Source organism: Borostomias antarcticus (genome assembly GCF_949987555.1).
Source record: "Borostomias antarcticus genome assembly, chromosome: 25".
In the NCBI taxonomy this organism is placed as follows: Eukaryota; Metazoa; Chordata; class Actinopteri; order Stomiiformes; family Stomiidae; genus Borostomias; species Borostomias antarcticus.
Window position 1 is genome coordinate 7,044,481 of NC_140258.1, and position 12,601 is coordinate 7,057,081.

Sequence of the window (12,601 nt, forward strand, 5' to 3'; positions counted from 1 at the left end):
AACTACACCACACAACTACACCACACAACTACAGCACAGTCCCTACAACTACACCACACAACTACACCACAGTCCCTACAACTACACCACACAACTACACCACACAACTACACCACAGTCCCTACAACTACACCACACAACTACACACAACTACACCACTCATGACCAACAACTAAGGTTTGTCAGCACCACACAGGCCCACTTGATCAGACCAAGGCTATTAACCTATTTTGGCTACAGAGCCACAACACACTACAGCGTGCTACTGTACAAAGCCACTACATTACATTACATGCACATGCATTACGTTACATTACACTAAAACCTACAGACTACCACGACAGCCTGCAGCCTACAGTACCTACTATGGAGTCACTACATACAAACTATCTGATAAAGACATGATTTAAAAAGTGCATTTTAAGATCGATAAGGTTTCCACAGTTCCAGTCATTCTTCTGTTCTCTGGCAGGGTATTCTAGAGGCCCCCCCAAAAAAATCACTAAGTAGGCCTAGGCCACTTATCCCCTGTCACCCACGGCTAAGCTAGTTCCCCTATTATAGACTGTTAGCCTTGTGTGGGGGGTAGAGCAAACCCAGTATTGGCGAGGGTGAATCAGTGTGGCTCCGCTGTGTCCCCCAGGCCGGAAGCTGGGGCCGGAGGAGATGGTTCCAGCTGTGGGGCTGTTCGCTGAGCTGATGGAGCAGAGCGCAGACTTCACCCAGGGAGGAGAGACCCACGCCAGCGTAGGAGAGTTCATACGCACAGAGGTAGCATCCGACTCTACCGTAGCTCCTTTCATGTCTCACCTCTCTCTCTCTCTCCCTATCTCTCTCTCTCTCTCTCTCTCTCTCTCTCTCTCATTGTGTCTGTCCTTCTTGTCTGTTATGTATCTGATTAAAAAAGTTAATGCATAGTGTGTGTGTGTGTGTGTGTGTGTGTGTGTGTGTGTGTGTGTGTGTGTGTGTGTGTGTGTGTGTGTGTGTGTGTGTGTGTGTGTGTGTGTGTGTGTGTGTGTGTGTGTGAGGCTCCTCGGCGGGCAGCAGAGCGGTGGGGGGGGGAGCAGGCGACCAGCAGAGCTCAGCGTCTGTCTCTGCTCAGCACCCTTCTGAAGGTGGAGTGCTGCGTGAACGGAACACACTCCATGGACCTGGTGGGCCTGGGGGGCTTCGGCCTGTACACGACACTGTCTGGCATGGACTGCACCTTCCCCCTGTAGGTACAGCACGCACACACACACACACACACCAGGGTGGGGCGTCAGTTCAGTTTCAATTCAGAATTTTAACCGAAATTGATTTACTGATGAGAAGAAACTTTTCTAAATGACCAGTTTATTTAATTTATACATTTAGATTTGATCTTTTCCTTACTGAATTGAAACAGAATTTACCCCCAACACACACACATACACACGCACACACACACACACACACACACACATTCAGCCCAGTTCACATTGTGCTGGACTTGACTATCATACTGTAGTTAGATGTGTGTTGTTGTTCTTAACAGAGGCTACGAAGGCCTGATCCACAACATGATGAAGGAGCTTCCTGCTGGCGTCGTGTCCTACAGACGACCCGTCCGCTGTGTTCACTGGAACAGGGACGGCGGGGAGGACAGGAACGAGTCTCCTGTGATTGTGGAGTGTGAAGACGGCGAGAAAATCCCTGCTGATCACGTCATACTCACTGTACCTCTGGGTACGGACACAAACACATAAACACACACACAAACACATAGACACACACACAAACACATAGACACACACACAAACACATAAACACACACACAAACACATAAACACACACAAACACATAGACACACACACAAACACATAGACACACACACAAACACATAAACACACACACAAACACATAGACACACACACAAACACATAGACACACACACAAACACAGACACATACACAAACACATAGACACAAACACATAGACACACACAAACACACATACAAAAACATAGACACACACAAACACATAGACACACACACAAACAGACACACACAAACATATAAACACACAAACGCATAGACACACAGACACAAACACACATAAACACACACAGCTCCCCGCTGATCATGTCATACTCACTGTACCTCTGGGTATGGACAAAACACATAAACAAAAACACAAACACACACACAAACACATAGACACACACACACACAAACAGATATAAACACACACAGCTCCCTGCTGATCATGTCATGCTCACTGTGCCTCTGGGTACGGACACATACACACACACAAACGCATAAACACACACAAACAGGCGCATCTGGTATCAACTTCAAATGGCCGTATGCTAGGACATTTTACGACAGTTCATGGCATTAGTTTCAGAGTTCATTTTCTCCCTATACTTAATGAATCAGTTATTAACTGGATTGACAGTCTTATCTACTGTATGACACTGCTGTGCTCTGCTCGGCTCCATGTTGTTAGGGTACCTGAAGAAGCACCACGCCACCTTGCTCAGCCCCCCCCTGCCCCTCCACAAACAGCACTCTGTCCAGAGGATGGGCTTCGGCACCAACAACAAGATCTTCGTGGAGTTTGACTCCCCCTGGTGGGACGCAGACTGTGAGGCCATATACCTGGTGTGGGAGGACGAGGTGGGCAAGAGCGCGCATGCACAAACATACACACACACACACACACACACCTCTCTCACACGCACACACACACATAGAACTCGTCTCTCTCGCACATGCGCGCACACACACATACACTCAACTCTCTCTCTCTCACACACACACAACTCTCTCTTTCTCTCACACACACACACACAGTGACTGTAACAACTTCAGTTCTATCCGTATCTGTGTCCAGGTGGACCTGGTGGACCAGGTGTCAGACGTGGAGAGGTTCTGGATGAAGAAGCTGTTTGGCTTCACCGTGCTCAAACCCACGGAGAGGTCAGTCAGCCCTTCACCGTGCTCAAACCCACGGAGAGGTCAGTCAGCCCTTCACCGTGCTCAAACCCACGGAGAGGTCAGTCAGCCCTTCACCGTGCTCAAACCCACGGAGAGGTCAGTCAGCCCTTCACCGTGCTCAAACCCACGGAGAGGTCAGTCAGTCCTTCACCGTGCTCAAACCCACGGAGAGGTCAGTCAGCCCTTCACCGTGCTCAAACCCACGGAAAGGTCAGTCAGCCCTTCACCGTGCTCAAACCCACGGAGAGGTCAGTCAGCCCTTCACCGTGGTGGTGACAGGTCTATGTGGAGCATGATGGCCTAGTATTGTTGGCACTGAGGCTCTTTGTCAATACAGTACATATTCATTTTCCAGTACAACATTGTCCCTCTCTCTTATTTTCTTTAAGACTCAGATATTATGTGGTTAAAATACTCTCGTAGGAGCAGAATAGCTCAGCCCTGTCTGGCGTCACTCTCTCTCCCCTCATCGTCTCCCATCTCTCTCAGGTATGGCCATGTTTTGTGTGGCTGGATAGCGGGTCGTGAGTCTGAGTACATGGAGACCCTGACTGAACAGGAGGTCACGCACGCCATCACACACCTGGTCCGCAGGTTCACAGGTAACCCCTAATCTCCCTGAGGCGGTGTTTTTACCCTCTGTCTCGTCCAATCTAATATTTAGTGTTTCCTGTATATTTGATCCCTCTGGCTTCAGTGAAGAATGTTACTGTGTGTGTGCATGTGCATGTGCGTGTGTTCGTAATGTAAGGGTAGTAAATACATTTTATCTCTTATCTCTTCTTTACCTCGAGCCCCTGACAATGTCCAACTGTGTGTGTGTGTCTGTGTGTGTGTCTGTGTGTGTGTGTGTGCGCGCGCGCGTGTGTGTTTCTAACCCTGCTTGCATTCCTTCTAATGAAGACCTTTGGGTGGGCCGAAATGCCATGATGCTTTTAAACTGAAATAATACATTCTTCAGTCACCCTGTTCATCTGGGTTTTTGCTGCACCTCTCCTGAGAGCTGGTTGAGAACTGCCTTCTTTTCGTCAGGCAACCCCACGGTCACCCCGCGGAGGGTCCTGCGTTCTCAATGGTTTTTGGACCGCTGGACATGCGGCTCCTACTCCTACACGGCCACCGGCTGTTCAGGACAGGACATACACAACCTGGCAGACCCTCTGCCTACCAGCGGGGCGCAGTCACCGGTACACACACACACACACTCACTCACACGCACACACACACACACACTTTATCTCTCCTTTCTCTATCTCTTCTCCTTCCCTTTCCCAATCTCTCTTTTTAGCTGTTTTGATAGTCTGACATGATGTGTTCAGCTAACATAGCTAGCAAACATTCCCATGGATCTCATTTATTTGGGAAGGTCATCCTCAGAATTTTTTTTAACAATCAAAAGTGGGCCTTAAGTTACAAAAGGTTGAGAACCCCTGTTCTAGAGAAGGGAGTAAGGAAAGCCTTTTATGAACTGTCCTGTCTCACTGTCAGCCGCTGCAGGTGCTGTTTGCTGGAGAGGCTACCCATCCATCCTTCTTCTCAACCGTCCATGGAGCTCTTCTCACCGGCTGGAGAGAAGCTGATAGGCTCATCTCACATTACTCTACCCCCAATACCAACCTTCCGGAGCCAATCAGATCAAAGTTATAAGGAGAGGAGCATTGTCTAGTAATAAAGAGGTCTCAGATAAAGTGATTTGAATGATCCTCCTGTGTGAAGACTTGAAAAAATATGTACAAATTATGGTCATTCGTGGGATTGATCACTAATTATACCGTTATAGGTAGTGATAAATGAGGGTTTTGATTTAACCAATGCAAAGGTTGCGTAAAGTTGCACTGAAACGGACGTTTGAGATGACGTATTTCCGACGCAAACAAGCTATGAGGGTGGGACATATGTTTAGAGGAATTTGATTGGAACATTGACAAGTGGACGGGTTTTAAGAACTTTAGACAGATTCGATAGAAGGATAGCGTTGATTGACGGGTGGATGTCCTGAGATTATTGGCCTAAAATCTAAGGTAGCCAACCTGTTGTCATCATTGCATGTACCGTTTTCCAGGAAGTAATAAATTATATACTTTGATATAAGATTACAACTAAAGTAGAATTTTATAATTGTTTTGGCATACATCGTTGAATAGGTGAACACTATGACCAATTATGTGAACCAAAATGGGACAGAGTGCTTTTTTCATTTCAGTGCGACTTTAACAAGTTAAATCACATTCTCCAAGGCCAAATAATGTTTTGTATAATGTCGTCACCTATATCAAAATAATAATATATTGTTCAAATAAAAATGTTTTTGAAATGATCCATGCACCCAATATCTTCTTCACAGTTAGGCTACTGCACATTGACAAGACAACAATATCCTATAAATCTCCTAAGTAGCCTAATATTGTGTGTGAGTCAAATCCATGAATCACGATTGAATACATCCGAAAGTTGAATCGATCATGAAATCACAGGACTCTTTTATCTGAAATATGTACACAGCAATAACATATTTCACGACCTAGCTGTGCGTGATTGGTAGGTGGGATGCAATCGTAGTGAGCGCCTAGTTCAAGTCGGAACGTAAACAGTGTAACACAATTTGAACATGATGCATGTAACTTTAGGAAGATGAGTCAATGTCAATGCCAAAAACTAAGACGGGGTGGATATTTTAACTTTAGAAAACACAAATTATGAAACTGTATCATACACTGCGCAATGCCGCGAAGTTCCGAACTATCTTTGACTTCGGGGAGCGGGAGGTTGCACATTGGTTCCCCGGTCATATGGCAAAAGGTTTGTGGACGTCTGGCTAGCTAGAGTTGTCTACTTATACGCAGTAACAGATTCGTGGCTATTTTAAGAAATATACGTGACATTTTAGGTGTTTGCCAATTGCCATAATGTATAATAGGCCTCTAACACGACTCTCTCCTACCTCCCTGTTAGGACTCAAGCAGATGCGGGCTAATCTGAAGAACGTGGACTGCATTATAGAGATACATGATGCCAGAATATCCTTTCATGGCCTCCAGCTATTATACTGAATATGCCAACTAAAGAACTACAAAGCGATCTAAAGTGGGCTAAATTCACTTGTTGGTGATTACACGTTTCCTGAACCCAGAACACATCCCCTTCTCAGGGAGGAACCCTCTATTCCAGGAGAGCCTGGATGTCAGGCCTCACCTTCTGGTGCTCAACAAGATGGACCTCGCAGATCTGTCCAGCAAGCAGGTACCTACAGTAGCTACATCTACCTGTCCTATCTGGTACTATTGATGATGCAGATGTGAAGGATTTTAAGACATAGAAAAATAGTAGATGCCCGGAGGGAGGCTGATGGCTGCTGTTGTTGTGGACTCTGCAGAGAATCCTGAAGCAGCTGGAGAGAGAGGGAGTCAAGAACGTCCTCTTCACAAACTGTCTTATACAGAGAGACGACAATGTCAAAAAGGTGAGAAAGAGGAGAGAAAGGTGAGCGATAGTGTGTGTGTGTGTGTGTGTGTGTGAGAGAGAGAGAAAAAGAAAGAGGGAGGACACTGAAGTGAAGAGAGAAAATGTACTGATCCAACAATGTCTTGTCATGTTGCAGTTGATTCCCATAGTGACTGAGCTGATTCAGAGCCAGCCCCGCTTTCACAGAGAGGAGGTGAGCCCCACACCAGATTTGATTGATTGATTGATTGATTGATTGATTGATTGATTGGTTGGTTGGTTGGTTGGTTGGTTATGATTTTGGTCTTTAAAAGGGAATGTGTAAGATTATTCTGTCACAGATGGTAAAACAACAAAGTATTTATGATAGATAGATCGATAGATAGATAGGTACTTTAATTGTCCCTGTGGAGAATTTTTTGTTACTGCAATAAGGACAACAAAAAGGCATAATTAGGGACTAGTTTACAGTAGGTACATACAGCTGCATTTAATATTTGGTAAAAGTTGTATTTGGTTACTCAAGCCTCAAGTCTGTCTTTCATATTCATGTAACATTCTTGTTATTCATGGGACATTCTACAGAATCTGAGTTATTGTCTGATGGTGATTGGAGTGCCAAACATTGGAAAGTCGTCACTGATCAACGCCTTGAGGAGGACAAATTTGAAAAAAGGTATTTTATTATTTAGTCTGATTTAATGAGGCGTTTGGAGTGTGTCTCATCAGGCTGTAAACCTGTCCTGTTTACCTGCAGGTCGAGCCTCTAAAGTGGGAGGTGAGCCAGGTATAACCAAAGCAGTCCTGACCAGAATTCAGGTAGACGATCACTAGTTATTGTATTTTGTGTGTGTGTGTGTTTGTGTGTGATAGATGGAATACTTTGTGTGTGTGTGTGCGTGCATGTATGCTTGTCTGCCAGCCAGTATCTGTTACATTTGCAGTTTCTTCTCTGAGGCGTGTGTATTGATGCTCCGCAGGTGTGTGAGAGACCCATCATCCACCTGCTGGACACGCCAGGAGTCCTGCCTCCCAAGATCCAGAGTCTGGAGACGGGCATGAAGCTGGCCCTCTGTGGTGGGTGGAGAACCTGACGCCTGCTGGACATAAGTTAGAATGACCGCCAATCCCTCTAGGGTCCATAACATTGTAACTACAGTAAAAGAGCTGCAGCTTGAGCTGATTTGATTCTGTGTCCATTTAATACAGAACATACTGTGCGGACCAGACCTACCAGAAACAGATATGGTGTGATCGTTCTACTGGTGTATTCTACTCCATTTCTACCTTAGGGACGATATTAGACCATCTAGTGGGAGAAGACGTCATCGCTGACTACCTGCTGTTTTCTCTGAACAGGCTGGATAAGTTTAGGTACAGGAAGCCTTTTTCTCTCCATAATGCATTATTCATCTTTTCAAGCCTTATTCAGAAAATTGTTTGTGTGTGCATGTGCATGTGTAGGTATGTTGAGAAGTATGACCTGGGAGAGCCCCAAGATGACATCCAGCAGGTCCTCAAACGCATCGCCGTGAAATTGGGCAAGAATCAGCGGGTCAAAGCCATCACTGGAGTGGGTAAGACAAGGATGACATTCTCATCCTGTATAATAATCACATATGTACCAGAACTACAGCGCTTATCATCAGTGGAGTTGGTAAGGCACATATAAGTAGAACTAATATTACATCACTGCTCATCTTATTCAAGGATGCATACTGTACAACATACTGTACAGGTGCCGTGTACAATGAAATAATAGGAATTCAATGTAATCTAGTTTGTTGTGTTCTGTGTTCCTCAGGTAACATCACCATCACCATCCCCAACTACACAGCTGCAGCCTATGACTTCATCAGGGCCTTCAGGAAAGGAGAGCTGGGCCGAGTCATGCTGGACTGACCCCTCTGCTCTGTCCGCACACATACTGGACTGGACGGTCGGCTACCGGCCCCACTGCAACACACAGATTGGACGGTCACTCACAGACTCAAGTGCAAGACGGGGGTCCTTAGAGCTGGGCCATGGCTTTGGTTAGTAAAAGATGGGTGAAGGACGGCGTTTTCAGCGAAGCCCTTTACCTCGGTCTCACAGTACATATAGGTCGCTCTCTTGTGTTCGCTTGTTGAAAAAGGTATCTGGAGTCGGTGTGCTGGATCCTTTGTGTAATGCAGTAGGCTTGTCCTTTACCTGAGAAGATATGAGACGATCCTCTCTCACTCACACCAGAGTGGAGAGGATGAATCAGGCTGCTGATACTACATGTACACAAGATATGTTTATTAGCATAAAGACTGTGATGATAATAAAATCTGTGTTTATATATGTACAGTACAGTGTCTTGTTCACACAGGTTTGTGTGTATGAAGGTAGATGGCAGAATACTGCAGTCGCTGATAAACACATATTAACAGTTAACAGTCCTGACTGTCTGCTAGTGGATGAAGTACCTGCTTGTTGAAGAAGTCCTAGTCAGACCTAGCCTGGCTTCGCCAGATCCAATTCACAAAAATGCAAAGGGTCTGGAGCTGCTGAATTTATTTTCGATTTCCAAGGGGCGTTGTCAACCGTCGCAGACCAAAATGCCTCTGGATGCAATTGGATAGACCAATAACCAATCAGAGCAACGAAACGTGGGTTAGTTGTATCATCGTATCAAATGGGTACAGTTGTTGTATCATTCCCACCCCACATTGGATAAACGGTTGCGATGGACCGGCAAATATCTGCCAGGTGGAACTCAAGTCGAATGGGAGGGTGACCAGACACAATGTGAGCTCATGTAATCAGGATGGCGAAGCCAGGCTAAGTCAAACCTGGGTCCAAATACTATTTGAATCATTTCAATTACTTGATTATTCTCTTCTGGCACAATGGAAATGGGTGGAGTTCCCAAAAATCCACCCACCCACAAGCACATGATAAGTAACAATTTCAAATAGTATACCCAGGCCTGGTTAATATAGTATTACATTAATATCTAGTACTAACATTAGTGCAGAAAGAGTAGTGTGTGTGACAAGACAGTGGGGGTGACAAGCAGTCGTCACTTTAACGTTCACATTTCAGAGGCACAGTACAACAACAGGTTCCAACATCTTCACAGCAATCATCTTATAAGAATACAATTAATTCTAAAATACTCCTTTATATCGCAGTTACAAACAATGCAAGGGGGGAATCTGTGGAATTGCCATAAAAAACACATTAGCAGTAGGTGGAAAGTCATTTTCAAAGTAGTTATTTGTATAAATGTTCCCGTTGTAAACAACAGCATAGTTACGTGTCTAAAAGCCTCTAACTTATTTAACATGAAATCTCAAATTATTTACAAATACCTCAAGAGTAACAGTGTATAGTAAGCTGGCACTACATTTCGTTGGCAGCATAGGCCTACTGTGTGGAAGTAAAGCTTTCTTTTTGATTAGAGATAAGAGGTTATGTCAAGAGTGAAAGGTTGAGAGGTTTCTGTCATTAACAAAATGATGATAATTGACAGCTTTGTTTTTAACCTGAGGCTATGGTCAAATAGCCTAGTTTATCCAGAGGCCTCCAAGAACCCGTTGTAAATTATCCATGTTGAGATTTTGTGTTATCCAGTGATCTTATATGGGCCTTTATTGACCTATTTTGGTGTGTGTGAGTGAGTGATTGATAAGTGCTTTCTCCCCTTTGCTGACATTTGACTTCAAGACTTGTTCCTTGGACGCCAGACCTGTTCATTATATGCAGGCCGTTGTGGGCAATGCCTTCTCAAAATCTAAAAGACTTAATCCAAGTCTTCTCTAAACCAGCCTGTATTGGGGGAAAACCATGGCAATGATAACAGAGAAGACCTGCGTGAGGACGGGTTCGTTATGAGTTGCCCCTGATATCTGGGCATTAAAGTAGTTTGTCCTGTTGTAATAATCCCCGTCGTAATCCGAGTTGTCATCGTCCACTTTATTGTTACGGAAGGCCGAGGCATACCAGTTATCAGCTGACAGTGCCACCGCTGCACCGGCGGCAGCTGCAGCGGCCACGCGCACCGGGGAGCTGCGCCCCGCCGCCCTAAAGCGCGAGCGTGTTCCTCCGTAGTTTCCCCCGCGAGAGGTTCCGCGCGCAGAGCCACGCGCGCCTCCGCGGCCGCCCTTGGCCAGCACGCGCTCAGACAGGAGCGCAGAGAGAAGGAGACAGGTCCAGCACGTGACTACCAACCGCTTCATCCCAGCCATCTCGGCCTGTGGATTAAAGATTGTTTGAATAAGTAGGCCTAGTTAGTTTACAGTGGCATCTCTCTCCTCTCCTTCATGAGTCTGATACTGGTTTGTTTGTGTGGAACCTCAGATTTGAGACATTTTATAACTAGGCTACCATTGACCCTTGTCATTAGCCTATGTTTGACACCCTCCCGTTCTATGAGTTAACACCTTATAGCCGTCATATGAGGCCTTCATTTTATGGAAAACAAAAGAAAAACGGTCTCTTAGAAAGCTCATCTTCATAAGTAGGCCAATGAAAAAAGAACAGTGCACAACACAGAGCTTGCTCCTGGCTTCATGCTTCGGGAATATATGATGTAGGCTAATCGGCCAATAAATAAAACTAATCCTAGTTTCGGTCTTTGGTCGGAGCATCACAAAAAATAGTAGGCCACATACATAGAAACAATAGCGTAATAACAAAAGTGTATTAGGTTATACAAAACTCACTGATGTCTGATGTGCATAAACCATGGAGACAAATAGGCCTATTTAGTACACTCAGCTGCGCTATCTTGGACGATAAATGGTGCTTTCTCAAAGGCTACGATGGAGGCTAATGCTCTATAGACTATTCATAGGCCTATTTTCATGGCACGCCCATTAATGTAGCATTTTGGCATCATTGCATATCAATGTTGCTCACACATTTGTTATTATCATTTGAGCATTATAGTTAAAATAGGTTTTACCTCAGTTGAATTTTCTGTTATTTTCCGTTTCCCAGCGCTGAATTATGTATCATATCCGTGCAGAAAACAACAGCACCCGTCTGTTATGCACGACGCTCGCTCATTGTACAGTAGGCTATTTCAATGCTTGTGCTCCATACCAAGCTCCTAGGAGCGACGGACGGACGGACGGACACGAGTCTGTAGGCTACGTCTTGAATGAGATAAACTGTCACTATATTTCACGAGCATCAGCCGCCACGCTCCGGTCCTCGTGGTTGTAGAACTGGATGCTTTGCTCTGGATTGAAGGGGGGCGGGGAACCGTCTCAGTGGCTGATGTGCCCAACGGGGCTCCAAAGAACACCTGGGCTTCTCCCTCCCAGAGGGAAATGCCAGCCTCGTCTGTCTGTCAAGCAAACGTTACCCCACCTAACGTACTTAGCAACAGCTAGCCCCGTAGCTACTTCACTTACCTAAGCAAAAGGGTCTATTTTTTTTTATACAAATGCTGGGTTTTGGCGCTACCATTAAATAACTGATTTAGACGCGTTCTGTCTGAGTGAAATTATTTTTCCGAGGTAGGCTACTGCTAGCCTACGGATAGTCTTCAAAATAACAAATGCCCTTGAATATGAATGATTCATAGAGAGCGATTACCTTTATTTAATTTCGCCAATAATGCCTATCGAAAACGTGGACAATTAACGACTGGATTTAACGGACTGATTCCGACCAGCCTTTTAAGCGCACCTATTTAATTCTGAATGTGGGGGTGTATTAAATAAGACGTATCGTTGGGTCTCAAGCAAAAAGAAAATAGCTTAAATCTATTTAAATCTAGTATACATTTATTTCAATTAGCTGGCCGCCTGGACTAGCCGTCAAGTCAGTGTTGCCGCTGTGACGTGTACACGTTACGCCGTAGTGCCCGTGATGTCACAGACCGGATAGAATTATATCCGGTCTGTGACATCACGGGCACTACGGCGTAACGTGTACACGTCACAGCGGCAAGGTACATATCCTGCTTAACAAGTGGACAAGCCTCAGTGCGGTGTTTGCGATGAGAGGAACATGTTGTAAAGATCTATCTTTGCCAATATGTTCGCTGATGGAATAATTGATCTTTTTAGAACCCGAGAGAGGGTGCCAGTTTCATGTAGACCTGCAGACCAAGGTCCTGAGGCGACGCCCTTTCAGACCCCGTTCCTGGATCTTGATGTGAAACTCCTCTGCACGGTAGTTTTTATTGCGCTCTATGTGATCCTGATCGCGCTTTGGCTATT

At 45.3% G+C, this 12,601-nt stretch overlaps 3 protein-coding genes across 4 annotated transcripts in view; 2 read left to right on the forward strand and 1 right to left on the reverse strand.

Moving 5' to 3' along the window:
* paox (polyamine oxidase) overlaps positions 1 to 5,277 on the forward strand; it is a 6,431-nt gene extending 1,154 nt beyond the window's left edge. For both annotated transcript variants that reach the window (XM_084458591.1, XM_084458592.1), the window contains exons 3-10: positions 644 to 771; positions 1,029 to 1,216; positions 1,517 to 1,707; positions 2,470 to 2,639; positions 2,857 to 2,942; positions 3,450 to 3,562; positions 3,993 to 4,147; positions 4,449 to 5,277. In XM_084458591.1, coding sequence (XP_084314717.1) covers positions 644 to 771; positions 1,029 to 1,216; positions 1,517 to 1,707; positions 2,470 to 2,639; positions 2,857 to 2,942; positions 3,450 to 3,562; positions 3,993 to 4,147; positions 4,449 to 4,607 — 1,190 coding nt within the window. In that variant the 3' untranslated portion in view covers positions 4,608 to 5,277. The remainder of the gene's footprint in view (positions 1 to 643; positions 772 to 1,028; positions 1,217 to 1,516; positions 1,708 to 2,469; positions 2,640 to 2,856; positions 2,943 to 3,449; positions 3,563 to 3,992; positions 4,148 to 4,448) is intronic.
* Positions 5,278 to 5,578: 301 nt separating this feature from the next.
* Positions 5,579 to 8,652, forward strand: mtg1 (mitochondrial ribosome-associated GTPase 1). Its single transcript, XM_084458564.1, has 11 exons — positions 5,579 to 5,759; positions 5,913 to 5,977; positions 6,096 to 6,200; positions 6,334 to 6,420; positions 6,559 to 6,615; positions 6,987 to 7,077; positions 7,159 to 7,220; positions 7,382 to 7,478; positions 7,694 to 7,775; positions 7,866 to 7,978; positions 8,206 to 8,652. Exons 1-11 carry the CDS (start codon positions 5,657 to 5,659, stop codon positions 8,301 to 8,303), a joined length of 960 nt encoding a protein of 319 aa, XP_084314690.1. The 5' UTR covers positions 5,579 to 5,656; the 3' UTR covers positions 8,304 to 8,652.
* A 1,534-nt stretch (positions 8,653 to 10,186) lies between these two features.
* sprn (shadow of prion protein) lies at positions 10,187 to 10,615 on the reverse strand (the record flags this gene model as incomplete). The annotated part of the gene is made up of 1 exon (XM_084458764.1): positions 10,187 to 10,615. The coding sequence occupies one exon, from the start codon at positions 10,613 to 10,615 to the stop codon at positions 10,187 to 10,189; it is 429 nt and encodes a 142-aa protein (XP_084314890.1).
* Between the last annotated feature and the right edge of the window lie 1,986 nt (positions 10,616 to 12,601).

Excerpts from the sequence above, each read along its gene's own strand:
- mtg1 (XM_084458564.1), top strand. The coding sequence starts at position 5,657 with ATGAAACTGTATCATACACTGCGCAATGCCGCGAAGTTCCGAACTATC. Across the intron at positions 7,479-7,693 it reads CATGAAGCTGGCCCTCTGTG|GGACGATATTAGACCATCTA; the intron begins GTGGGTGGAGAA and ends TTTCTACCTTAG. Across the intron at positions 7,979-8,205 it reads CAAAGCCATCACTGGAGTGG|GTAACATCACCATCACCATC; the intron begins GTAAGACAAGGA and ends TGTGTTCCTCAG.